At 40.3% G+C, this 26624-nt stretch overlaps 1 protein-coding gene across 1 annotated transcript in view; it reads right to left on the reverse strand.

Moving 5' to 3' along the window:
* Nucleotides 1–234: 234 nt before the first annotated feature.
* The window catches only part of EPB41L4B (erythrocyte membrane protein band 4.1 like 4B), a 167645-nt gene continuing 141255 nt past the window's right edge, over nucleotides 235–26624 (reverse strand). The window contains exons 23-26 of the mRNA XM_065667749.1: nucleotides 26460–26537; nucleotides 6157–6225; nucleotides 1868–2031; nucleotides 235–304 (exon numbers count right to left, since the gene is read on the reverse strand). Of these exons, the coding sequence (XP_065523821.1) occupies nucleotides 235–304; nucleotides 1868–2031; nucleotides 6157–6225; nucleotides 26460–26537 (381 nt within the window). The remainder of the gene's footprint in view (nucleotides 305–1867; nucleotides 2032–6156; nucleotides 6226–26459; nucleotides 26538–26624) is intronic.

The raw sequence follows: 26624 nt of genomic DNA on the forward strand, positions 1-26624 counted from the left end.
TCAGGAGAGATAAAGGATTGAAGGTTGATTTCCCAGCAGCAAATGAATAAAGGGACTCCTTCAAGTTGAAGTCTAGCTGAGACTTAATTTTAACCAACCATAGTGAATCCAGGTGAGCCAGGTATATCACACGTTTTCCTGGTGCATTATGTTGAGTACACAGAAGCAGAGGAATGTAGACAGAAGGCACATGAAAGGCCCCAATCCAGTCTCCATCTGACGGAAGTGCGAATTTCATAATTCTGTCATCAAGAGTCTTTTCATCATTTTCTCTCTCTCAAGTTCACGCCTCAGAGTCTCAGCGCTGTGTAATTAATGCACAAACAGCCAATTATGGGGACAACAATAAGTCTCAGGTTTCAATTTAAAATAATTAACATTTTCAAAATACCAAAGGAGGGGAGAAAAGGTCAGGCTCAACTCAGTGAAAAGGCTGATAACTGATGGCCAATTCAAAAACAAGTACTGCTTGGTATTTCTGAAGAGCAAACAGAGGCAAGAAAAAGGATATAAAAAGACCCACACGGCAAAACAGTTTAGGATTTCATCTCACCCCCATTAAAGGCTACTGATTTAAAAGGAAACTGAACTAGGACTCTATAAATGAAAGAGCTACAGTAAATGCCATCACAAAAGACTGGTGTTACAGCCTTCTGCTACTTGGCGTGGTTTGATATTGGGGATATCTGTATTCATGGAATTTACCATAGCCCTGCACAAATAAGAGCCAGCACACTCTGCAACACTGGGAATGTCCTGAGTTAGTGATTCAATTTCTTAATAAACAGTGTGTGTAAGGGAAGGCGGGGAAAACCAACACAGAACTGTTTACTGTGCTGTTCTGACAGTTAAGTATCTTTATGCTTGTAAACCAGTCTGGAAATTTAAACTGCAGTGCAGAAACCTTGCAGCCCATTCATGAGCAAGCAGGGGTGGAATCACCCGCTAGTGTTTGAGACATCCTACAGAAGCTGAGTTCAGCACTACAGCTCCAGAATTACATGTTCACTGGGATGGTAAATTTTTCAGTGAGTTAGCAATGTTGAACAAGTGTGCAGGTGCAATTAAACCACCATCTGCAAGAAATAATTCACAAATGAAAATGGGAATTGACCATGAATCTGAAAGCAAAAAAGCCTCATTTACAATGACGCCAAAGAAATGCTTTTCAACATAACCCTAGGACTCTTTTTTTTCCCCAGAAATATTGAGCATATCCACTTCTACATTTCTATTCAATAACTTATCAGCTTGGGAAATTCAGCTGTGATTACATTCTAGAATAAGAAGACAGCATGCAAAACTGGTAAGATGGAGGAATAGAAAACTGAAAGCAGGCTGCCTCTGGAAAGACGGGATGTCTTACTGTTTCTCTGAGAAACCACAAGAAAGACCACTGCAGCTTGACATGACTCAACAAAATAAAGAGGAAAAAGAAAGAAAACCAGGGTCTGTTTTTCATTTAGAAGAGCAGACATTTCTTAACCTCAGCTTTCCTCCGTGGATATTTCATTTCAAAAACCAAATTGCAACAGCAATTATTAAAAGGAAACCTTTGTGGTTCAGACTTGCCTGAGGAAAATGTGCACAACCCTCCCTCTTCAGGCCACGGGCCACAGAAGTTGTACACTGCTGGCTGCAGCAGTTAATTAAGGTAGGGGCTTTTTCTCAGAGCAGATATGCGCTATAGGTATTTCTTTATATAACCCTTTAAGTATTCTGAAGTAGGTGACGAGCAGCAAGTAGAAATCTTTTACTATGGCGGAAATGGCAATTTATAGTAATTATAATAAGAAAAAGAGAAATCATTCTGATTCCTTTAATGCAGAGAGCATCATAACATTTCTCTGGAAGAGTTGTACAGTACCTGTCTGCCAGTGAAACTGGTTTATGTGACGTATATACTGTCTGCACCGTTGGAGTAGGTATAGTGTCTGCCAAAGATCTCAGTACGGGTGACGGAGTTACCAGCGTTATCTTAGGGGATGACTGCACTGTACAGCATTGTAATTTGCTGTCTGCAAATTCTGCCTACAAAAAAAAGTACACAGACACAGAAAGGAAAAAAGTGTAGATTAGCTTTTGCTATCTTTCACCATCCAATTCATTGCCAAACATTCAGTAAGAAGTAATAACGAGAACAAATAGGAGTCTGTAGCTATAGCTGCTCAGTGCCACCTCCACGCTTGCTGAACACCCACCTCTTTTGATGGCTTTTTCAGAGCTGTGCCTGAGGGACAAGCCTGATGGCATCATGCCCTATGTGAGATGAAACTCCATGTATGGGACTGGCAGCATTTGGATAAAAGACATAATCAGTTTGGAGAATGCTGCTTGTCATTATTGCACTTTCCCTAAAAATAAAGAACACTGACTACATTTGGATTATTCTTCAGATATCCTATACAATTTTCTGGTGGGTCCCAAGTTTCAAAGTGTCCATCCCTTTTCCACACTTGCTAACTGGAACATGCCTCAAGAGAAATATTCTTGTAGTATCTAGTGACAGGTAACATAAAAGCAATATTGGAAGTGCTGTTCTAAGACAAAACAGCAAGCAACCACCTCCTGTCTTTCAGCACTGCAAAGACTGGGCCAGACAATAAAAGTGGAGGGATAGGATCCCTAAAATTAAAACAGCCTTGGTCCTGCTTTTTGGCATGGACTATTTCTCATGCAAACCACACTGGTTAGTATCTTCCTGGTATCAGCTTCATTTCTATCTTGACAACTTTTTCTTCTGAACTTGGTTCAGACTTTAAGGTAGTGAGGAAGATAAGTCACCATAATGGAGCAGCTGCTTGAATAGCAACTTTTTTTCTCTGTCTTAATTATTTCTCAAATTCCGCAAGCCACACAGGATCAATGCTAACTACAAACAAACCAGTTTAATCAGTGGGACAATTATTTGAGCCCAGGAAAGAATGGCTGCGTTAGGTTTGCTTGCCCATTGCCATTTTTTAATGTGTTTGTGCTCACATTTCAGCTAAATGCATCTGATGTGCTCCAAAACAACCTCTGAAGCAAAAGGAATTCCATTAACTCCATAAAATTAGTAAAATGGAAAGTGTAAAACCAACTAAAGAAACTCTTCCTCCACTCTTGGCCAATTATGTGTGTAAATAGTAGCTAATACAACCTGTTGGAACTTCTCTGTCATTCAGCTTTTAAAACTCAACCTTACAAGCTTCAGGAGTACCAAATTTTGTGTTCCTCATACAGGACCCATGTGCTCTGAGGACTGTCAGATCTTAATTTACTTTATGAGGAGACATCACTCTGTGAAGCTGATGGAAATTCTCCCAGCCTTACTGAAATCAGCAGGGCAGTGACAAATTACACTCGCTGAAGATCTGCCCTGAGTCCTAAAGTGCATTTGCCCTGGATAACAGTATATTTACAGTAAATATATCCTAAGCATCTTTATATATATATATATATATATATATATGCTTGCACAGTATGTTTGAGCCAAATATTTAACTGGTCTAAACAGATAAAATTCCATTAATTTAAATCTGTGTGACTCATACCAGCCTGTGAGTATGGTCATGGAGCCTGCCATTGCTCTACAGAAATCTCTGAAATTCAGAGGGCTTTCTGGCATGCAGCTTCTTTTTAAACATTCCAGGCAACCAGGTTCTCTTCTTTTACCTCTGCTAAGAACAACACAGCTACATATACACCACCAAATCAGAAGCCCTACACAAAAGGTAAAGCCTCCCTTTAATTAAAGGTCACCATTCTTAGCTTTTCCCTCCTCAATGACATTTCAGTGTTTTGCTCCAAGCTAAAAAAAAAATAAATAATAAAAAATAAAAAGTGAACGGGAAGCAAGGAAAAGAAAAGAAAAAACCCAAACAAGGAAAAGCATTAACAAATGTTACCATCTGGGACTGTGTGTGACTGGAGGACACTGAGAGTTGAATCTGCCTGCAGGTCCAAGCATTGATCTAGACCTTTCTCTTACAGCTCCCACCTGCTCTGTAGGAAGCCTTCAGCAAGAAGCTCAAGTCCTCAACAGAGCCTGTGCAGCAGGATGAACTGAAATGCTGCTGGGGAGAAGCACGTCTCTTTGGGCTGGGATGGAGGACCATGAAACACAGGACCAAAGTCTAATTAACCTCCCTCATTCTTTTCCCATCTTTATGCAGTCCTCTCAGTAGGTGCTCGTTTACCACAGCTATTTGTACATAACTCCCTTGTGTATGGAAACCTATAATGGATCACACACCATCAGATTTTTATTGTAATGGTGTTTCAAGTATTTGTGCTCTGGATTCTACCCTCCACTCTGCCCAGGGAAATGGGACTCTATAGGAAGAAGAGGGAATTTCAGAAAGATTGGTTTGAATTTTACTTTGCTTCTTCTCTCCCAGCAGAGCATAACAAAAATGTCAGCATTTGAATTTACCATAAAAGAGCCATTTTTTGCAAGATAGAAATTTCCGTGGGTAAGTATATCAGGGTAGTTTCTGTTACATTTTAAAGTTCCATTGCCCCAACAATGAAAAATTATTTTATACAGCCTTCCTAAATCTTGCTTTTATCATAACTCTCCTAGGCAGAAAACCAATTTCCGAACAATCATTCTAATTAGACGGAAAGCTATTTTGGGCGCATCTTCTTGCTTACATAAAGTAGTAGCATGAAAGACACAAACACTGTAACTTTGATTTCTCTTCTACCACAATTGTATTATCTGGGCTTGGCTGACCTACTGCGACTTATTGCCATGTATTTTCGGGTACCTTTAATTAAAGCTCAACAGTGGCACTGACACAGGTCGGGGAGGCTAACTAACTTTGGCTTTAAAATACCTATGTGGAGAAAAACAACAGATTAATCCCATGGTCAGGTTTACTGTGAAAGAAAAGCCTCTCTCTTTAAATCATTAAACACAGACAGTTATTGCACATGGCCCAACAGTGATTGAAGCTACTTATCTCTGATTATATGCCAGTTACAGATTGCTGCTACCAGTCTCAGTTAAGGTTAAAGTCTGAAATGCTTCATTTTTCCAATGTAATTTAAAAACTGTAAGTCAGTTACTGTGGTTTATAATTATAATCAGAGAGTGTTTCTTACAGAGTAGGTAATTTCGTCATACTTACTACATAATGGCTCTGACCTTAAAGATTGGACTTATTTTTTAAATTCTCAAATAACTGTTTCTTTATATATAAAGGCTTTGTTTATATAAGTTAACTGCTTATATGTTCCTTATAATTGTTTTGTTAATAGTTTATTTTATCAAAATGCCTAAATCCCAACTTCTGTGGAAGTTTAACAAGAATTATAGAATCACAGAAAGGTCTGGGTTGGAAGGGCTTTTAAGGTCATCTAGCTTCATCCCCTTTGCCATTGGCAGGGACACCTTCCACTAGACTAGGTCACTCAAAGCCCTGTCCAACCTGGCCTTGAACACTGCCAGGGTGAGTGCACCCACAGCTTCTCTGAGCAACCTGTGCCAGTGTCTCACCACCCTCACAGTAAAGAATTTCTTCCTAATATCTAACCGAAATCTCCTCTCTTTCAATTTAAAGACATTCTCCTTTGTTGTATCCCTTCCTGTCCTTGTAAAAGTCCCTCTCCAGCATTCTTGTAGCCCCCCTTTAGGTACTAGAGTTAAGTACTTGATTCAAGTTATTAAGCAAACATGGGAGTTTATATGAGGATACCATTGTAATCACCAACACTAACTATAATTCTTCCTTAAAATTCAGATATAAATTCAATGAAAATCAGGCTCCTCTTTGTGATGGCACAGCAGGTGGTTTCAGGCAGGAGGCCATGCAATCACTAGACAGAGGACTAAGTCTTCCCGTTCCCTTACTGCTCCTTGAAAAGATGCTGTGGAACTTCACAAGTGTCCTCTACAGTCCTGACTGAACAACATTTTGGGACCAACCGCCTCAGTGGTTTAGCCTTGGCCATTAACTCTTAGTCCTCTGTCTAGTAAGCAGCAATGTCTGAATGCAGGCAAGTTATTTATAGAACGGGAATATTTAACTGATTCGCACTCTAATTTCGACTTGGATTTTTTTTATTTTTTTTATTTTTTAGGATTGCTTAACATACAAGTTTCTGACATTGTTAAAAAAATAATTGGAATTGTGTTAAATACACAGTTTTTTAGTTGCATGTTCTACTTACAGAAAACTGTGGTACTGTTGGAAAAGGATCGAAAAAAGGATTAGATGTATCAGCAGGGAATGTCTTTATCTTTAAAAAAGATAAAGAAAAAGATGTTACTTTCAGAGCATAAAAAAGCAAAAGAAAAAAGAAAAAAAAAGGCAGCAAAGCATTGCAACTACAATGATATATCCAACAAATTAGAGCAGTTCAGCAGTAATTGGACCAGACCAAAAAAGACCCTCCAAAAATGCATACAGAAACCTGATGATGGTCAAAGCATAAATATGAAAACTTGATAAATTAATTCTACCATGTAATTAAATCTGTTGTGTAAATACAGAGCTGATTGCAAATATAATGTATCTTCCAATTCTGTCAACAGCCATTGGATTATTACCTGCTTCCTTCAGCCAGCACTACGTTTTGCACAGGAGCAAATTCTGCAGTGCAGGAACTCTGGCTAAAGAACCTGTCCTTTACAGATTTTCAGGTACACACATGAAGGCAAACAGTCACGTAAGGTGGGATTGAAAGAACACCATACATATGAAAAGCACTGGGGACAACCATTTGTTTCAGGCAGCTATGAGGCCTCGTGTTAAGAGGAGGGCTGTGGATAAAGGGTTGACCTTAGGAAAGGTGCCTGGAGATGGAGAAGTGAGTGACCAACACATCCATATGCTGAGAAGCCTGAGAGCTCCCAGGGCTTGGTTCATGAGTGTACACTCACTGGTGGGACCAGGCTCTGCTGGAAGTCACTTCTGTCCTTAAAATCATTTCAAACATTAACTGAGATTAAAAACATATTTAAATCAACAACAGTCTTTGTCCCACTTCATTGTGAATGCTGTTTCTCGTGATTTTTCTCTTTAGAATGCAGACATTTTTCATTCAGTAAAAGAAAGGACAAAATAAAAAATAAAGATATCAATTTTGAACTACACTTTATGCTTTCTGTTTGGAAAATCACATATTACAAATGTGTGGTTTCCACTTTCTTATAGAAACTGCTGTGCATTTGTTTGTTAAGCATGTCTTCAAACATAATTCACTAACTACAACTATGTGACTGTTGCTTAATAATGAGAAAAGCTACCCTGAGAGCCCTGAGCCTCTTAGTCCAAAGCAAAACCTGAAATTATGATGTCAAATATAATAAAGTAAATGCATAGTATTTATTTTGGAAATAAAATAACAGAAACATATTGGCTTATAAGGATGCCAAGGGAAATTAGCAGTCATCTGTGGGCCCACTTCTGCAAACATGTGGAATTAATCTTGGCATTGTCACGCTTTTTACACACGAGGAGTATGGATAGCAAGCAAACAGTTAAGCATGTAAATACCTTTTTAACAAAATAAGGGTGTTTATAAGTCAATTACACAGGCATAAATGAATAACTATGCAAGGGAGAAATTCTTTGAAATTGCAACTTTCTATGCAAACATATCAATCTCATACTCCTTTTATAGTCTTATATTCATGCCTGTTAGCAAAGTATATGCATATTACATTGCTGATTGAACTTACTCATTGGATTGAAGCAATAGCTTCTAGTAAGTTTGTTATGTTTCTTTATACCCAGAGCCAAGTCTGTCAACATAAAACAGGGACGGCTGCAGCATGTCTCACTCTTGACAGACAGCAAATACCCACGAGCCCAGGTTGTCATTCTCAGGTTATAAAGGGTATACAATGTGTTCCAGTACAAAATACAAGTGCACTCCATTACAAACACAATCTTTGGGCCAAAGGCAAACAGGGATGGGAAGCTGGTTGTTCATATGCAGTATGAGTTTGATATTCTACAGCCAAAATCTCTCTAATTTTGCAGGTTGGTCTCATTAAAGAAATGAAGCTCAGTTACTGAATACAGTAAAAAAGGATGCAGAACAATATTCAAGAGCCCTTGGGGATTTGGGACAAGCAGCACATAAGAAGAGTCAGCCCTGATTACAGGCTGAGGCACACAGCCATGCAGAATACTCTCTTGCAGAGTCAGTACTGCAATCTGCGGATGTTCCTGAGGCCAGCCTACACATCAGAGCAGCAAAAATGGTTAATCTGGCTTAGTTATCAGTGTGAGTTCCTCTCTCGGGGAGCTGTGCTTATTTAATCTTGGGAATAAGACAATCTTGACAAATGAAAAGCTCTCCAGGTTCTAAACCCACCAATTTCCGTCATTTTAAAGAAACTGAAAATGGAAATTAAGGAACAGAGGGGAAAAAACATACTTGTGTTCAACTACAGAGTGACAAACAGAAACCACCCTGCTTAGCCCCCAGGATTTGCTCTTTCTTCTTCTCATCTTTTTTTCCTTCTGAGAAGAGACCATTGTTACTCAGATGGCATAACAGAGTTTATTGGTTTGGCCAGCATCTTAATACGAGTGCTGCTGCCAGCTCCCACAGGCAAAGCAAAGGGACAACACTGTTGTCTCCACAACACTGGCAAGAAATTCTTACCTATTGACGGCTTGGCTCTTTTCAGTAGGAAGCACGTACAAGATCCTCAGCCATGCAACAGCAGAAAAATTCTATATATTCGAGAACACCTTCAGAAGAATTTGAGAACTGAGGATATGCAGGATGGGGAGACAGTCATGTGGAAAACATCAGTTAAGCAACTGGGTTTTGTGACACTGCATTTGGAAATGTGAACAGTCTTTTCACCCAGGAATACAATTGGTTCTGACTGTCCTATATGTCCACCATGGCTAGCAGTGTGCTGACAACAGCAGCAGTTGCCAGCACCTGGGATGAAGAAGACAAACCTCTGATTCCCATTCCACAAGGAAAGCAGCATCATGTGTGAGTTTCTTCCTGACCCTTAACTTGGGGTTGAGTCTATTGCAAGGTCTCAAAACTCTCAGAGTAGCTGGGAAAGCAAAACAACTCCCTGACCAGAACCAAAGACCTAAACGTTATGCATTCCCCACACAGTATATAGCCACTCTCTCTGCCCTAGGAGGAAGACAGACCAGACCTTCAAACATCTCCTGACTCACATGGTAGAAGTAGACCCTAAACTTCTCCTGGGTGCTTTCTTTCCCCTGCTGCAGCAGCATCTGTTGAAAGATGCCACCTGGAGACAGAGAAAAGAAGAGTAGAGCCATCACCACCACCTCTCACAAACCCTCAGTTCCTCCAGCCTCTGGATACCTTCAGCAGTTTCTGGGCTTTACCTGGGATTGCAAATACAAGGGGAAAAAGAAGAGGGAAGAGGAGGTGGGAATCTCTATGTGCAAGACAGTCAGCCTCATGAAGCTGAATTATAGCTGCTCAGACTAGCAACACTAGTGCATGGATTGTTGCTGAGTTATTCTGTCTAGTTCTGTGTAAGACAAAAAGAGAGAAATAATAGCTTTGAAGTTTAAAGCTGAGCACAGAAATTACTGTGGTGGCAGGTGGGTGCAGCAATTGTGTCCATGTTGTAGAGCTGCTTAGATGAGCATGTTCTGGCACAGTCCCTTCCACAGGAGCAAATGGTAATAACTGGTGTCACAGAGGCTACAGAAATATCATGAGCAACCAGAGGTCAGAGCTGTGCTCTCACTAACAGCATAAACAGACTTTTAACACTCGATTTCAAGCACGCCTACTCTCTCTGCAGGGCTAAAACAGTCTTGCAGCCAAAGTCACAACCATAAAACAACCGTTAAGGCAGGTCCCATCTTAAGTAACTGCCACGTCAAAGGGGTATGACATGAAGGGGGAGTGAACGCGTTCTACGTTCCAGTGGCATCTCGCATACTGAGGGCTTGTTTCACAACCTCAAATGCCCCTTGCTTGAAAGGTCAGGGTGCATTACCATAGAAGAACTACTCTAGACAAGGATCTCCTTGTCTGGAATATTTAGCTTGGCAAGTGGGGAATTTATTCAGCTTAAAAGAACAGTTGACCCTTAACGAAAAGAAAGAAATAAAAAAAAAAAGAAAAGAATAATACAAAAAGGACCAGCACAGTCTCAGGAAAAGTCCAGTGCTTGAGTAATCTTTCAGGAGAAAAAGCCAAAAACCAGTCAATATTACAGTCACATTGATTTTGTGGGAAAATGAGCCAAATTTTATTCCTCTGTGGATAATTTTCTGCTAGTACTGAAAGATTCTTGTTGCATTATCACATGTCTATGGAATTGACATATTCTGGAGGCATCTTTGCCATAACCAGAAGAGTTAACAGCACTAATTTTCTGCTGGATTTCTACTGCAAAGAAGAATGAAGGAGGGTAAAGGAAGAAAAGGGACAACAGGACAAGAACCTTCCTATTTTATCTGCATTTGTGCCAAGAGTTCTTCTGGGCAGAATTTAAAATCTCACTAAAAACAATTGTATTTTCCTGAAATGCCTTTTAGATGGGTTAGGAGAAAAACACCCTGCAACTTTCTCATAAATGCAAACACAAGTGGATGGAGACAGAGTACTTTTATCAAGTTAAATGATAGAAAAATAGATATTTTTGGTATTTCTATCAGAAGGGAATATTACAAATGTCCTTCTGTGACAAAAAAAAAAAAAACAAACTAAATATCACTTTTGGGTATTTTGTTGAGGTAGTCACTATATTCACTGCTCTGCAATAACTTTCTTTCCTTCTACAAATGTCCAGTAACTTTTTCAGCTGTCAACACTTCCTTCACTCCCATCCCCTGCACTGGAGGCCTTTACAACGTGACGCAGTAAATGTGTAATCTCAGTGGGTTTGCACTGTAACTTTGTACACTGGCCAGATGGAAGACAAAGCGTAGGCCAAATGCTTCACTATATTCCTGTGCATCACAGCAGATGCTGACACCTGAAGGGGTGTCATAAACACAGCCCTCAGTATACACATATAGACAAAGGAATATTGTGTGGTGCTTTATTTCAAAACACGTAAGTTGAATACCAGCACATCTGTACAGCACAGAGACTTGTTTCTACTCATCAAGTTAGGAAAGATCAGCAGCCCAAACTTCTGGAGTACAATTGCGTTAGCATTTCCCAGGCCTGACGTGATGTGACATTAAAAACACCAGTTAACCATTAGACCTGGTTGCCAAAGCCAGTGATACAGTTCTGGACTCTGCAATTGTTCAGTAACAGTCAGCTCCTTGTCTGCTGTCATACCATTTCAGTGGCTGAAGTGAATAATGAGGCGGAAGATGTAAAACCAAATAGTTTCTGGTATTTTCCACCATATAATACTCCCAAACAAGTTTTTTTGAGTGGGAGTAGTTCTCAGCTTCAATGATCGGTCACTCAGGTAATGTCAACCTCAGTTCACTCCATTTGCAAGTGGTAACAAAACCAGTGTGATAGGTAGGCAGGCATGGTCATTGCCTGGGTGGAGAGGGCAAAAATCAGACCAAACCACTGCAGCCCAATAAACCTGCAACAGGATAGAGATATAAATCAGCAGTACCATTGGCTAATCAGTCTTGGACAAGGCTGTGTGAACTAAACACCTTGATGAACCCTGCTTGGTGCGAATCCCACACACATTGCATTACAGGCCACCTTCCTCTCATCGGATGCAGGATTTTTTCCGCTTGTTGAAATGACATCCAGGTGCCAGTGTCAGCAAACAGATTTCATTTACACGCATTAAGGAGGGGCAGTTTTGCAGAATGTACTTGTAAAAATACCCTAAGGCACCAAATGTGAGGTTTCTGAAGAGGATGGGTTTCCGTACAAGTCACTAAGCCAGAGACACGTATATGTTCCCTGCTATCGTCACTCCCTCTGGGGTGATAATACTGTGAAATCTCTGTCCTAGCTCCATCTGGTCTTTGGGTCTCCCTTGCTCATCTTGCAAAAATCTGGCAGAGACTGGAGCTCAAGGACATGCTGTGAACAACATTCACTGACACATAAGAACCAATGTAAGTGAATCCAGCTGTTTGACTCATCAGATTTATCTGCTTGGTTCAAGATTCCACAAACCTGCAGGACTGAGTCCATCTCCCCACAGGTATCACATAATTCCTTTTGGAAAACTGAGAGAACTCCACCTTGAAAGTCATGTACATCCTACGGTATCCCTGCTGAGCCAAGCTCCCTTGGAGTCCTCTCAAATGGTGAACTTGCCATTCCTCTGCTCACTGACATACGGCAGCCCTTCTCTAGACCTTGCTGCAGGCTGAGTCCACTGTCCTAGAACATGCCCCAGCTGCATGAACTACATTCTTGATGTCTTACTGAGTGCTTGCACAACAGGGCTAATACTTTCCTCTCCATCAGATACTTTCCTCCCTCTTAAGAGTGACTTTGCTCAACCCTTCCTAACATAGAGGCATTGCCAGGAGGTGGCTGCCTGGCTCCTTGGCTGTGCTCCAGTGACTTCTGGCTCCCGAACAGATGCTCAAGGAAGTTTGTAGGAGTGATTTACAAGGTTCAGCTTCTGCTAAAGCTTGGTGTTGCTGCAGATATAACATTTCACATATACTTAATGTGTAGTAGTTTATTGCTACCATATAAGCCATATGTTATTTACAAGCAGGTCTACCTAAAACACAATAGTTAAGGTGTCACGGATAAAATCCTGAATCTTCATGTCAACTTTTGTACTACCTTACAAAGGCAGCCCTGCAAATCATGTTGGTGCTAGTATCCCTCTTGTGCTGCCTTTAAAGACTGAGTATTCTGTTATTCTTCATTCCAAGGGTTGTAATTATGGGTCACTAGCAAAGTGATTTCGGAGGTAGTGGGAAGGGACAGATGATGACAGCAGTAACGTTATTAAGTCAGCCCAGCATCTCTGCAGCACATGGGAAGGGAATACATGTTCTGGGTCATTTTTACAACGTAGCTTTGCCTTGAACTGTTTTTGAGAAGACATTCTTCAAAATAATACAGGATAAGAACAATTCAGATGCGACAAAAGCAAGACAGTGTCCATGTTCTCACAGTCCTCAGGATATTCAGTACTCTTGCTGATGCTGTGAAGGTGAGCAAATGGGCTCACCACAATCTGCATGAGCCGTCAGTCCAGTCACCATCCCCTGAGGAAAATGTGGCAAGGCAAAATGATGTCGCAGTCTTGATGTATTGGCTAAGGCGCAGACTGAAGGTTGTAGAATTTGCTTGTCTTTGCTTAAAACACTGAAATGTAGCAAATGAAAAGCAGTAGGCAGGCTGGCTGGATATGGCAGCTCTCCAACACTGCTGCAGAGTAAGTTAGTTGCATTGCTGGGACAGCTACTACAAAGTTACCGGTTTTGCCCCTTGGTCTTTACCACTTAAATCCACGATGATCCAGTGCCAGGTGCCTAGATCACAGTGCACAGACAACAAAATCAAGTGGCATCTTCTGCAGATGGAGGCTGTTGTCATAGGAGAAAGTCACTAAAGATGGATAACACGAAGAGGAGGAAATGAATATTGTGATTTCTGCCAGTTGAGAGTGCCCCAGGTAAGCCATATATTTCCTGATTTTACTGACAGCAAGCAGACTGTCCATGCATTCTTTACCAGATGGAAACTCACCACTAGCCGCGCCTGATTATTTCTAAGTGTAGACACTGACAGCTCATCATCCATTACCTCCATGCCTTGTTAACACAGAGAATTCAGACCCAGGGACATTTCATCAAAGGCTGACTAATAACCACGGGACATACCCGCACTTTCTCAAAAGTATCAGAATCACATTCCTCTGTTGAGCAGTTATGGTAGACTGACACAAACAGCACACTGCCTGACCCTTGTCCCACACAAATAGTTTGGCTTTCAATCTTTACTTGTATAGGAGCAAAAGCTGGCTGAAAGTCCTTAAGTGTCCAGAAATTCAACCAGTCACAGTCTCCTTGAATGTCAGGATAGTAAGAGATACTTTGCATTAATTTTTTGTCCTATTTTTCTGGTCTATTGAGCTCTGCTAAAATCCCCAGGAGTTTATACAGTTCATTATTCTAAAGGAAAAGAATAGCACAGGTAGATTAAAGTCAGTGGAGCTACAGGAAAAGTGTTAAAATTACAGACTGGTGCTCTACTTTTATATCTGTCCAGAAGGACACTTGAGCACATTTTCAACTTCAGCATGTGACTTGTCCTAGTGATTACTGCAGCCTTTAACAGTGCATTTGCCTGCAAATTCTGGTGACCTCTCATGGATTAGTATCTCCTCAAATAGACATAGGCATGCTGACTGCTGCGCTGTGCTGCAATTTGCCAGGCTCACTATTCCTAAAGTCTGCTCTGACTTAAGCTTCTGTACAACAATAATCCTTTCCTAGCATAATATGTCACCCTTTCCAACACGCCTTGTGGAAACATAACACTGCTTCCTTAAATGTAGTGCATGCAAAACCATTTGATCCTGTAAATAAGACCAACTCGAATAGAAGCTGAAAGTCTATAAAGAGCAATGTTTTGCATGGTTTAAGATTCATGCATGAGGAAATCCAATTCCATATCTATAAATCTTTTGTGATTGTTACATATAAAACCCTATTTATTCATAACCTCACACCCTTGGCTATGGAATCATTCATATTATCGGCCACCAAGCATTGGAAAAACACAAAGATTCTGTTTTCACTGTAATTTTATCTTGTTGTGTTCAAACACAAGAGCTCATTAGACATATACATTTACAGATTACAGATACCTGCATTGTAATACTTTGCAAATTCGATGCCATGAAACACATCAAATGCCTCTGTGTCTGCTGAGTCCCTCATTAAAGCAATCCACTATCAAAGTAAATGTATTGCTCCTTTGTTCCTTTTCTCATCTTGTTTCCATCTTTTCAAGAATAAATTGGGATGCTACCTTAAGAGCCAGTCTCCCAGTCAGAGACACTACACTCAGGCATGTCCCATAGCTAAAGAGATTAGTCCCAGCCAAGGGATAATCCCAATTGATTGGGGCTATTAGCACATGGCTCACTCTCACCCATTCTTAATTACAGCAGAAATTTCTCCTTTGGACTGAGAAGAAAAGTACAGAACTCTTCTGCTTGGCCCAGGAATGACAGCACTTTCAATGCCGTAAAGCTGCTCTATCATTTGAGCAGAGCTCTGCTTCCCCATAATTTGTTTATTGGGCAGAGGATCCAGGGGATCCATTATTATAGACATCTCTGTGAAAGCGATTGAAGATTATAATGCTGCAGTGAACAGGAAAAGAAAAGGGAAATGGGAGAAAGGCCAGACAGTGACAGTCCTCTCCCTGGAGGTCTGCTTGTGGCATTTCTTCAGGGCAAAAAATACCCTGCGAATGAAATGTCACGGGCAGATGCTGGTCGCTGCTCAGTATCTTCCTGCCCACCCCAGCAGGGGCTCACAGGGAAGCCAAACTGGGAGCTGGGGATTTCCTGCAAGGCACGTTTCCAGCAGTGCTGCCTCCAAGGCCCCTTCCCAGCACTGTGTCCTGATGGAGGAGGCCAAAACATGCTGTTGTCTGGCAACCTCTGTCAATGTTATGGTCCCTGGGAAGATTATGGTTAACTCAATCGACTCAGAAAAACACTGAAGTGTTTCTAAAATGTAAGAGGAGCAGAACCTGTCAACTTCGTTACTGGGGAACAATGAGGGGGCTTACAGTGGTTACTTTTAACTTCCTCCCCAAGAGCCCTGCGATAGATGAAAGCTAAGACCTGGGATACTCTGTTTTGGGGGTGAGGGGAGCATCACTCTGATTTGTTGCTGGGTTTTGGCTTGTTGGGGTTTTTTATTTGGTTGGTTATAATCCTGTGCCTGCTGCTTTTTGAGCATGCTCTCTATGAGCTTGGGAACTAACTGTTCTTGATTCAGGAATATGCCCACTTCAGACATGCTGTAGATGTGAAGAAAGCCCTTTACCCACACTGCCTCAGTGCCCCTGCTCTTGGTGAGGAAGAAAGGAGAAAGCACAGTTTCTTCAACCTTTTTCCCAAACCACTAGCAGCAAGACAGGAGAGATCTGAAGGAGAAAATCACTTTAGAGGCACATACAAACGTGGGCTCTGCTGACCGCAGACACTCTCAAGAGAACAAGCTTTGTCTGAAGGCTGGGCAGTTCACCCACTGATGCAAACACATGGACTTTATCTGGATATGAGCACTTGAGCTTCCTGGATATTGATCTGTCTAGTTTGGTCTAGTCAGTTGCAGCATGAGATGAGTGCCAAATTGTGCACAAATTCAGGTGGTAAGAGCCCACTGTGCTTGGCACACATTTCCCTTCTCCAGCACTGCCAACAGGGTTCTCAGCAGAGCATGTCCACATGGCTTGGTGTGTGTGCCAGATGGTATGGATAGCTCCTTCATCAAAATCCATTCTGGTAAAATCTCTCACTTTGCCAGAAGTGGCTAGGTGATGTTTCAGAGCACTTGCAAGACTCTACCCAATGTTTTGGCAGGGGATCAATAAATGGCATTAACTTGGGAAAAGAGTTCTGTAGGGGTTCACTTCATGACCTCACTGGATGTTCCTCCTAGACAGTGGGGGGATTTGGCCTTGGGTTGCTGAGAATGAGACAGATGCCAAGCCATAAAACAAGCCATAAATCCACAGTTATTCCACAGTTCTGTGGACAAGTTCCAAGGAATAACTCTAAGGAGTACGCAAGGACCGTTTTCTAGTAATCTGATTTTAAATTGGATATATAGGACATCTACCTATGTAGAAATTTTCTTCCTCAGCCCAATACAGTTCAGGATTTTGTTTCCAGAGGGTAATGGGGTAATGAACAGAAGAAGACAGTTTCTACCAAGTTCAGTGGTTTTCAATCCAATTATCACGACAGTTTGTTACCTTGAACTAAACAACTCCTGTATTCTTCCTTCCACAGTTAAATTACAATTTTCCTCTATGATCTCCAATATTTGGGACATGGCACAGAGACTGTGGAATTACCATAGACATGCTGAGATTTATGTAAATTTATCAGTTCAACTTACTGGTAATTTCTACTACTGCCATTCCTCTCACTTACAAAACTTGTACTAGGCTCTGTGCAAAGTCAAAACAAAAGATCTGTCCTGATGTAAATCTCACAAGCTGGTGATGGGGTCTCTGGTCTGGTTTTGCTTGCTAGGAGACAGACTACAACAAATGAATAGGTGTTATGCTTCATTAGGGGATTTTCACACTGTTGTGGATAACAGTAAAAAGAAGAGGACAAATCAGTAGATAGGCCACTAGAGAAAATCTCTGGTCACTTAGGTACCACTTGTGGTTCATCAGAAGGCACTGCTACTGGAACTACTTGGGAATCCTCATCAGAAAATGCCTGTTTATTCAAACTGAAAGTGTTGGAAAAGAATCTGTGCCGATTCAATTTTCTTTGTATTAAAAAATATATATTCTAAATGGTTTCACTCATCATTTTGTCAGAGGAGTTTTTAGTGCCTAATTAAGAAAAGAAGTTTTGGTTGGAAACATGAGTTCATTGAAATTAATTAACAAGCATTAGTTGAAACTGAAACACTTCACAACTGCTGAAATGAAAACACTTCAAACCGCCTTGATCCTTCTCTCTACCCTTCTTAGTATTCCCTGACATTTGGTTCAGGATGTTTTCCAAAATACAGGCTTTTGAAAGAAAATGTAGACAAACAGCTTTTACTTTGACCAAAGAAGATGAAAAAAAAAATATTTCCTATCAGTTCAATTTAATTGAATGACAAATAAAAAGAAAATTTACTTGCTCTTTTTGCGGGTTTTACAAGTTGAGGCACCCAACCAGCCAAAAAACAGCTCGGAAAGCAGATGTTTCCATTTTCTGTTGGAGCTTGGAGGCATTCAATTGAAATTCCACAGAACAGCCCAACCAGTTAGCATCACACTTGCTATCAAATTGGAACAATGTGAATTAGAATTACACATATATCAATTCATTAGTGCGTAGGAATGAAAACAAACACACAATAGTTACTCACTGGATTCTAAATGCAATTGTCACTAATCACACTGAGGAAGAGAGATTATGAACTTCACAGCTGCTGAGACAAAAGAAATTATATACTTCTCAGGCCTAGGAAAAGTGATTAATAGGCCTTCATCAGAAGACTTTGAGCCATAATAGCTTCATCACTATACTTGTCTCATTGAGAGCAAACATAAAACGATATACCTAGTTTGAAGTAGGCTTTTGCACAGAAGCGGAACATTTTTTCTATTACTTAAATTACTGCAGAGTGGAACAGAAGAGTTAGCCAGTACATCCAAAAGTTGATGCACTGTCTGAAAAGCTCTATATATCTATTGTTCACTTTTATTCTTCCTTGGCAACGTTACACCTGCTTACTACTGCTGAGGACATGAAACACATTCACTTGAAAAATAAAATAATCTGAAATAAAATAAAAAGATACTGAGCAAAAGTATGATTGAACATATCAGACCTGATTTGTAACAATGAGCATGTTCTAAATGATTTGCTAAAGATTTGCCTTCTCAGCTTGAAGCAGGAGGTAGCTGTCAGCCAGTTTAAAATCTGCTTGTTTGCATTTACTTGATCTCCTTCTCTTACTTTGATGTTGATTTTCAGCAAAAGAGAAAGCCGCTACTGTCATGGAATGAACAGGTTTTTGATGAGGAGGCAGAAGAAAGAGATTGAATGTAGCATTTTCTTATTTTATATTTCTTAAGCTACAATACTGTTTATGATTCTCAAGTTTCTGATTTTCCCAACCACTGCTGAAGTGGTGGCAATCTATATCACTTCAGAGGCACTTAGAAAAGCTAAAAATGGTTATTGCACTAATTACACTAAAAGAGAAGCACACAGTCTTGCACTGCCCTGTCTATGGTATTTGGCAGTTTCAGATGCTCTGCATCATTAATAAGGGAGCAACCTCCCTAAGATATTGCCTGTCAGCTGGCCTCAAGTTACTGTTATTGCAGTCAAGCACACCCTAGACTCCCTCTCATACTGATCAAACTTCATCTTAAAGTTACTTCAACAGCCATAGTAATCCTATTTGGAGTACTACTTCAGAAACTACACTGTTTGCAAATGTACTTTATCACTTCTACAGTCCACAGGAGAACCTATAGCTAAGTCATTTTGTTTGTGAGGTTAGTGTTCAGCTGAATCAGTGATCCAGCTCCTGTCACAGCCCCACTAGGGAAGCTGGGAAAAAAGAAACCATCCAGCAACCCATCTACAGAAAGACCTATGTGTAACAGCTGTGTCACCATAACCTCAGTTGTCCAGCTTCACAGGCAGATCTGCAAATGGCCATCAAACAACCCATTGCAGAGGCGCAGCAAACATCGTGCCACTATGCAATAATATCACAGACTTCAGTCAAGGAGCACTAGTGGTTATCTAAGCTATTTTCCTGACTTTATCTCCCTGCAGGCACACAGGTGGTAAAAGACCCACCAGTTTTCTGGTGCAAATGTCTCCTCAAACGAGCTCTCACCATGTGGTAGGCCTGCTATGGAGTCCAGCCAAAGTTTTAAGCTCCAGGACCAGTTCTGATTTCTTGATGTGGCAAAAACCAGATTTAAGGACAGGCTTTACTTATTTTATCATTTTTTTCAGGCATGGGGCAGGCACAGGGAACGCTGGAGGACAGTTGAGACATCATCTTACAAGGTACAAAGGTGACAGACTAAAAATAATTGTATGTGGCAGAATTTATCACCTCTCAGAGAAAAACTTACACCCTCTTGATCCAAACTGCCTTATGACTTTCCACCCTTACCTGCATGCCAGGTTTTATAAAAAGCTATCCAGTGGGCCATTCATTATTTAATATCAGTGAATTAGAACACACAAAGTAGGCACACTGCAGAATTTTCCCTGCACTTTTTTTTCCGTTTAACACCTTCCCCTCTTTTTGGTACCTTTTCTTGTTCATGTACACATTGTATCCAGTTTATCATGGTGCCCACTGGTATAAAGTCAGCAATGGATTTCACTTTGTAGATCTTTTTATTTCTTGCTGAATTCACTTGTAATTAGTTAAAGAAACAGGGAAGTGTTGAACTGTCTGTCATATATTTACAGATCGCATAAGTTGTTCTGCTCAATGTACAGATAACAGGGGAAAAATCATTAAGCCAATGAATTTAAATTACTTACAGTAGAGGCAAAATAAAAACTAAATCTAGATGTGTATAGTTAATCTTTTAGTATTCTCCCATTCTGTTTCTTCACTGACTCTGTGTGTCCTTCTGTAATAGATGAATGGGAGCAAATCACCAAATAGTTGAGTAGCAGTCAGTTTTACATTTTTTAATGAATGTTAAACTAAGATCCAAGAGGCAGTCTCTGAGCTGGACACTCGGTTATCTTGCATATTAGTAATTCAATAGACTGCTTATGAGACTGGCACCCACCAATAAAGCCTGAAAGTGCAGAGCTACATTAGTTGCAAGTCCTATTTATATGCTTTATGTGCATAAACTATAAGCAGCAGCTATCGGGGAGTGTGATAAAACAATCCAAAACGTATTCACCCATTATGCTGGCTGCCCAAGTGCCATGATTGGTTTTAAACGCACTAAGTCCCTTCCCTAGTTATTAGCATGCTTTATACAACCTAAATGATGCTCAGGTAATTTGCATTTGCTTGGTTCAGGCTGGGTGCTCCGAGGAGCCTTGCTCTGCATGCACCACTGAGGACTTTCTGCAAACCCTCAGTCATATGTCTCATACTGAATTTGACTGGGCATTAGAGTGCACCCCTTTGAACTGTGCTCTTATCTAGTTGATGCCCTTTTCTTGCAGTAGAAAAAACGGTCCTTTGCAATATCAGTAAATTCAGAGTATTCCTTGAGTTCATATGGAACTAGATTTATTGCCTGTTGCTACAGGGTTTTTTTATATTAAAGTTGTTTGCTTTAGCAATTGCTATTCTTTGCTTTTTCTTAGCTTAATGTGGAGTTAAAGGGCATGAAGTTGAAACTGGGAATAAATGTACATTTCCCCTGTTGCTTACTGCTTTGGGTTCTTATCTGTACATATAACTGACAAACTAATTCTCTTGTACAGATTCTTTTGCTCATAATTGGCCATTGTGTGTAAACTTGAATGTGCTAATACTGTTAATTGAGAAGCTGGCTTGGAAAATGGCATTTTTGAACACTCCTTTGAATCCAGGTCAGAGTTATTGCTTCCAATTCATCTTGTACTAAGAAATGTTTTGGAGTTTTGTGTGTGTGTGTGTTATGAAGATGTAAAAGGAAAAACCTTCTAATCCTGAAATATATCACACAGCCTTCATAAGTTTCTTGAGAAGACCTATTTTATCTTCTGTATGTAGTTCATCATAAATAAAGCATTTATGAATTTGTTTCTGACTGAGAGGTTTTAAAGACCTCTAGGGCATGCAGAGATACTTGATCTATACTTTCAGCCAGCTAGATGATATATACAGGCTATCTAACACTCTTATCAAATATTAGTCTTGAATTACATTATAGCTGCTTTTGTTTAGAATTCAGTGCCAAAAGGACTGGTTGTGGAGGTATTAGGGTTTGATATGTTTGTCTCTCTTCCTTGGAAAAATTGTTTTGCACTGTGAGATGTTCTTTAAAATGAGGGTAGGAAATACTGAACTCATTTCCCACTCTGTTATTTGGCTTATTGCAACCTTGCAAAAGTGTCACAAAAATTTAGCAACTAAAAGTTCAATCAACTCTTCTTTATCGACATCATAAATTGTAAAGGGAAGTGGAATGAAGAGATTCTTAACTCATTCTCTTTCACTCACTACCCCTTGCTCACTTTATCCACTTAGAGTTTGCAAGGATGTTTTATCACCATCAAGTTACTGTACTTCCTTAAAGTACAGCTTCACCCTGAGATGACTGGCTTTTGATCTGGTTACCTTCACTTTGCTTTCAAAATGGTAGATGCTAATGCATCGAATTCTGTACTCTTTCAGGCTCAAAACTAGAGTGAGACCACTTTCAACTAATAGGATTGCATGCACTAGTAATGCTATTACTGAAATAGAAGTATTTGTTTTCAACCCATCCTAAATAAAAATATCTAGTTTTAAACTGAAGACCATTTATTTTTTTCAACTATCATACTGATGATTTATACCTCTTAAACGTTGCATCTTGTTTTGATAAGGCAAAAAATTTTCTACTTCCCGTTTTTCACCAATAGATGGCAGGTGAAGCTCTAGCAATTTGTTCACTTAATACATCAAGAAGTAAGAATGCTTGTAGTTTGCAAGTATATAGCCAGCTATAAATCAGTGTTTTTTGATATCTATTCAGATGTGATCATGATTTAGTCCTAACCATCCACCTTGCATTATAAACTTTAGTCCATTAGCTCCATTTTGTGTATAAACCTTGTCATTCTTATTTCTCCTGTCCTACTCCATTGGGTCAAATCAAAGAGGCTGGTGGCAGAAAAAGCCTACTACACTGATAAAACTAATTTCAATAAACAACACTAAGAATGCTCAAAATTCTTAATATATAATGCTGTATTATTTTCTAAAATCCACTTCTTTTGTGAAACACAGAAGCAGAAAGAATTGAATCTTGCTTACATACAACTCATGTACAGTGCTCAAAGTCACAATTCAGTAGTACAAAAAGACAGGGATTTTCTTCTGCATATGTTATAATGATTTTAAGGACAAGTAATGTGTTGCAGTCAATTAGTTGTAGGATTTACTTGAAAAATTAATGGAAGCATGAATAAACCACATGGTTTGAGGAGTGCAGAGCACAAAAGGATACCTTTCCTTCTAGGCAATCTGCATTAGTAAATGTATGTTATTTCTCCTGAAAAATTATTTCCTGAAATCAGTCTGCCTCATAATTGCCCTGCTGTTACTGGCAATCTAAGTATTGATGACTAAGTGACTATTAGAGCTCAGCTGGTTCTTGTACATATCACAGTAGCTCCTCGAGACTGACCGGGTGGACAAATTTGAGTGCTCTGATTCCTGCATGGACAGCTGCATGAATTCTATTAACCCAATCCATTCAGTAATCCTTCCATTTTTATATTATAATTTCGTTTTGTGAGCTCCACTTCTAACTGTAACTCTCAGCATGTATTAAAGCTTCCACTGTATGGGCAACAGCAGCAAAACATGCATAAAACCCAAAGCCATCAAGAAGCATCAATGATTAGACACTGAACAATGAAGATCATGCAGCTGAGTCAGTGATTATTAATCACTCTCAACCGGTAACATTACAGAAGGGAGGATGTCTAAAACTGCTTTAAATTAACTCTTCTCCAGTGAACTGGAGAATTTTGGCAGCAAACATCATGACACACACATCACACACACCCCCACAATTCATTTTAGGTGTCCAATTTAGGTGCCTTAGATTCTCTAGTCTAAGAAGATGGCTCTGAATGCCCCTCTGCAGGAAATCCCCTGACTATGTAGGAACCTGAACTTCTAACCCTATCACCTCAGGCAAATGCCCCAAATCAGGCAGCATGAATGACCTTCTTAGACATTGTACCTGTCACTGAATGTGAAACAAATGGGTGCAATTAACAAGCAACCTCCCAAGGGCCAGGTCATAGCATGCAAAACCAGCATACCACCACTGACTTGACAGCAACACAACGTAAGCTCTACACCATCTTGACCCTCAAATGACAGCACATGTTATCACAACAGAATAATGAAATAATCAGACTGGCTCAGAGCTATGCATTTCCCATAGCTTGCTTTAGCTTGGAGCCTCTCTCCCTGAAGAGTAAACTTTTCATTCAAACCTCAATTGAGAGCAGCCTGTAGCCAGTGAAGCTACAGAGAAAGGTCTGTAAACAATAACTGCTCTGTAGAGAACAAGATGACCTTTATAGATGTTAAACAAAACAGAAAGGGTTGATTGATGCTCTGCAGTACATCTCTCCAAAATATTAAAGCCAAGAAAATAATGGAAGGTTAGTTTATGAACATACAGTGTGACAAATTGTGTCAGCGGATAGGGAGCAGGAAATGGGAAAGCACGACTGGGTCAAATATTTGGGAAAAAAAGCCTAAATCCTCAGCTGGAAAAGTGTTTAATGCTGACTCCTATTAAAGGGAAACAAACCCCAAACCTGTTATCTAGAGCAGCTCAGTTGCTAAAGTCTCCATGACTCACTTTTTAAAAATCTGCTTAATACAGTAAGATATGGTTTGATGATTTTTAGAATAAGAAATCCACTAGTAAAATCTAAAGGATAATTACTTACAGTTTAGCCACAAACATGTTATTAACACAGAGGATAATCTAATCTATATAGAATCACAGAATCACATAGATTGGAAAAAAACTTTAAGATCATCAAGCGCAACCACAAACCTAACACTGCCAAGTTCACCACTAAACCATGTGCCTAGGTGCCTTATCTACATGTCTTATAAGTACCTCCAGGGATGGTGAAACAACCAGTTCTGTGGGCAGCCTGTTCCGGTGCTAGATAATCCTTTCAGTGAAGAAATTTTTCCTAATATCCAGTCTAAACCTCCCCTGGTGCAACTTTAGGCCATTTCCCTTCGTCCTATTACTTCTTACTTGGGGAAAAAACAACATCTACCTTGCTACAACTTCCTTTCAGGTAGCCCAGTTTCAGTCTGCCTGTGTATTGTCAACCCAAACTACTAAAAAAGGCTGCAGAATGCTGCTCCTCTTTCTCACTTTGCTTCCTTTTAATTTTCCCTTTCCCCGGAAATGTAAGGGAGCAATCGGAATTGTTCACCTTAAATGCATCTCTTCCTGTCACTTTCTGAAATGGAATAGTTCCATCATCCACCATTCAAGGAGCTTCCAGGTAAACCTCATTTCCATAGATGCTCCTCAGTCTGCAATGGTATTTTCAGGTGCAAAAGCAGGTCACTCCTATATGGTGGATGTAGCAGCAGTAAGTGCTGTGCTGTCGCCATAGCTGCTAGTGCTGGAACAGTTCTCCCACCAAGGAGACCCAGGGGCTCAAGGAGCTAGAAGGCCCCTTAAATTTCAGTTTGCCACAGTTCAGAGATATAACACCTGCACTGTGAAAGTCTTAGGGCACAAAGCTGACTTGGTTGAAGGGCAAAGATAAGAAGAGGGTCAGGAGAAACAGGGTGGGTGCAGACAGCATGTCAATGGAAGGTGAAGAACATGCTTATTGAACCCCCTGAAGCATTAGAGAGACCATCAAGTATCCTCAAGGACTTTGTGAAGAAACAATTCCACATGCTTGAAGCTGCTTAAGAGAGAACAGCTTTGCAGATCTTTCTATCCTTCTAGAGCTGGTGTCCATTCCCAAGCTGCAATGTAACATTGACAGTCCCAGCTGCTCCATAGCCCCCGCACAGTCCCCTGCATCAAACCTATTTACCCATCCACAGCAGCAAGTCTTTAGTTATAAAGACTACCTCAGAATGCCTTTGAAGCCAAAAAGCTGCAGCTGAATATTCACATCCCTTTTGCAAGCAGGGAGGGGCCTAGGAAGGATAAGCCTTCACCTCTTTAGACTGACAGGGGAAGCCACATCTCTCATCCAATGGTAACAGGACACAGGCAGTTATTTACAGACAGATACAATACAGTCTCCAAAGAAAAGGCACATTCCCACAGAGCCTTTCTAATACTGTAAAATAGCTCCTAACCATGTAGTGAAAGCAATGCCTCGAATGTAAGTACTCTAATACAAAAAGGTTTATGCCAAACACATAGTGCTGTCCATGTCATGCTTCTTGTATGCTTTAAATATGGTTTCTAGAAGACAGCAAAAATGTCTTTGGACAGCAGAGTTGCTACCTGACATTAAAGCTATTTCCAATGCAAGATGTCTTGGAGAAAGTTAAGGCTCATACTGTGATCCTTCAAGTAGTCTGCTGAGAATCTGAGCTGAAAGCCTGAGATCACTAAGGCAAGAGGCATTTTGACTTCAGTGGGACCAGTATCTTTCCTTGGCTTTTAAGCAAAATCACAAATCACATACTTCTAAAAAAAGAAGTTAATACATTATAGACTATTTTGCCTTAAAGTGAAGCAAAGCACTCTGCTAATGAAACATGAAAGTACAGGTATATGTCTTTTGATTGGCTATTGGGTAAGGTCTTGTGAGGAGAAGAGACTTTTCAGACAACTGCCAAAAGCAAATCTATGATCAGATTAGGAATTTACGTTAAAGGGACAAAGAAGCTTGGGAAACCAGTGCAGCAAGGTATACCCAGGTAGAAGAGAGAAATGAGAAGTCATCCAACAATAAAAAAATCACATGCAGAAGATCAGCCACAAAATTTGTTGATGTGGACTGATTTTCAGAGATGCTGAGCTGAGTTTGATGGATGCTCAGGACCACGGAATATCAAGGAAACTTACTTCAGTCCTTTGCACTATCCAACACATGGTACAATATCCCATTCATTTTAGCTGCAGGCAAATTACTGAAAACTTTCACATTTTTTTGGTGGCAAACTGAAATTATTTACCATAGGTGTGGCCTCTGTGAAATCCATCAGAAGGTCACCTGGTTCCAAAGCGAAGGTACTTCCAGCGTCTGTGGAACTCTAAAGACAACACAGAAACCCAGCGTTGAAAAAGACACTGTATTTCTGTAATTCAGTTGGTTGTTGGGGCTTTCTGTTTCATTTGGG

This window comes from Lathamus discolor, chromosome 2 (assembly GCF_037157495.1).
Source record: "Lathamus discolor isolate bLatDis1 chromosome 2, bLatDis1.hap1, whole genome shotgun sequence".
Classification (NCBI taxonomy): domain Eukaryota; kingdom Metazoa; phylum Chordata; class Aves; order Psittaciformes; family Psittacidae; genus Lathamus; species Lathamus discolor.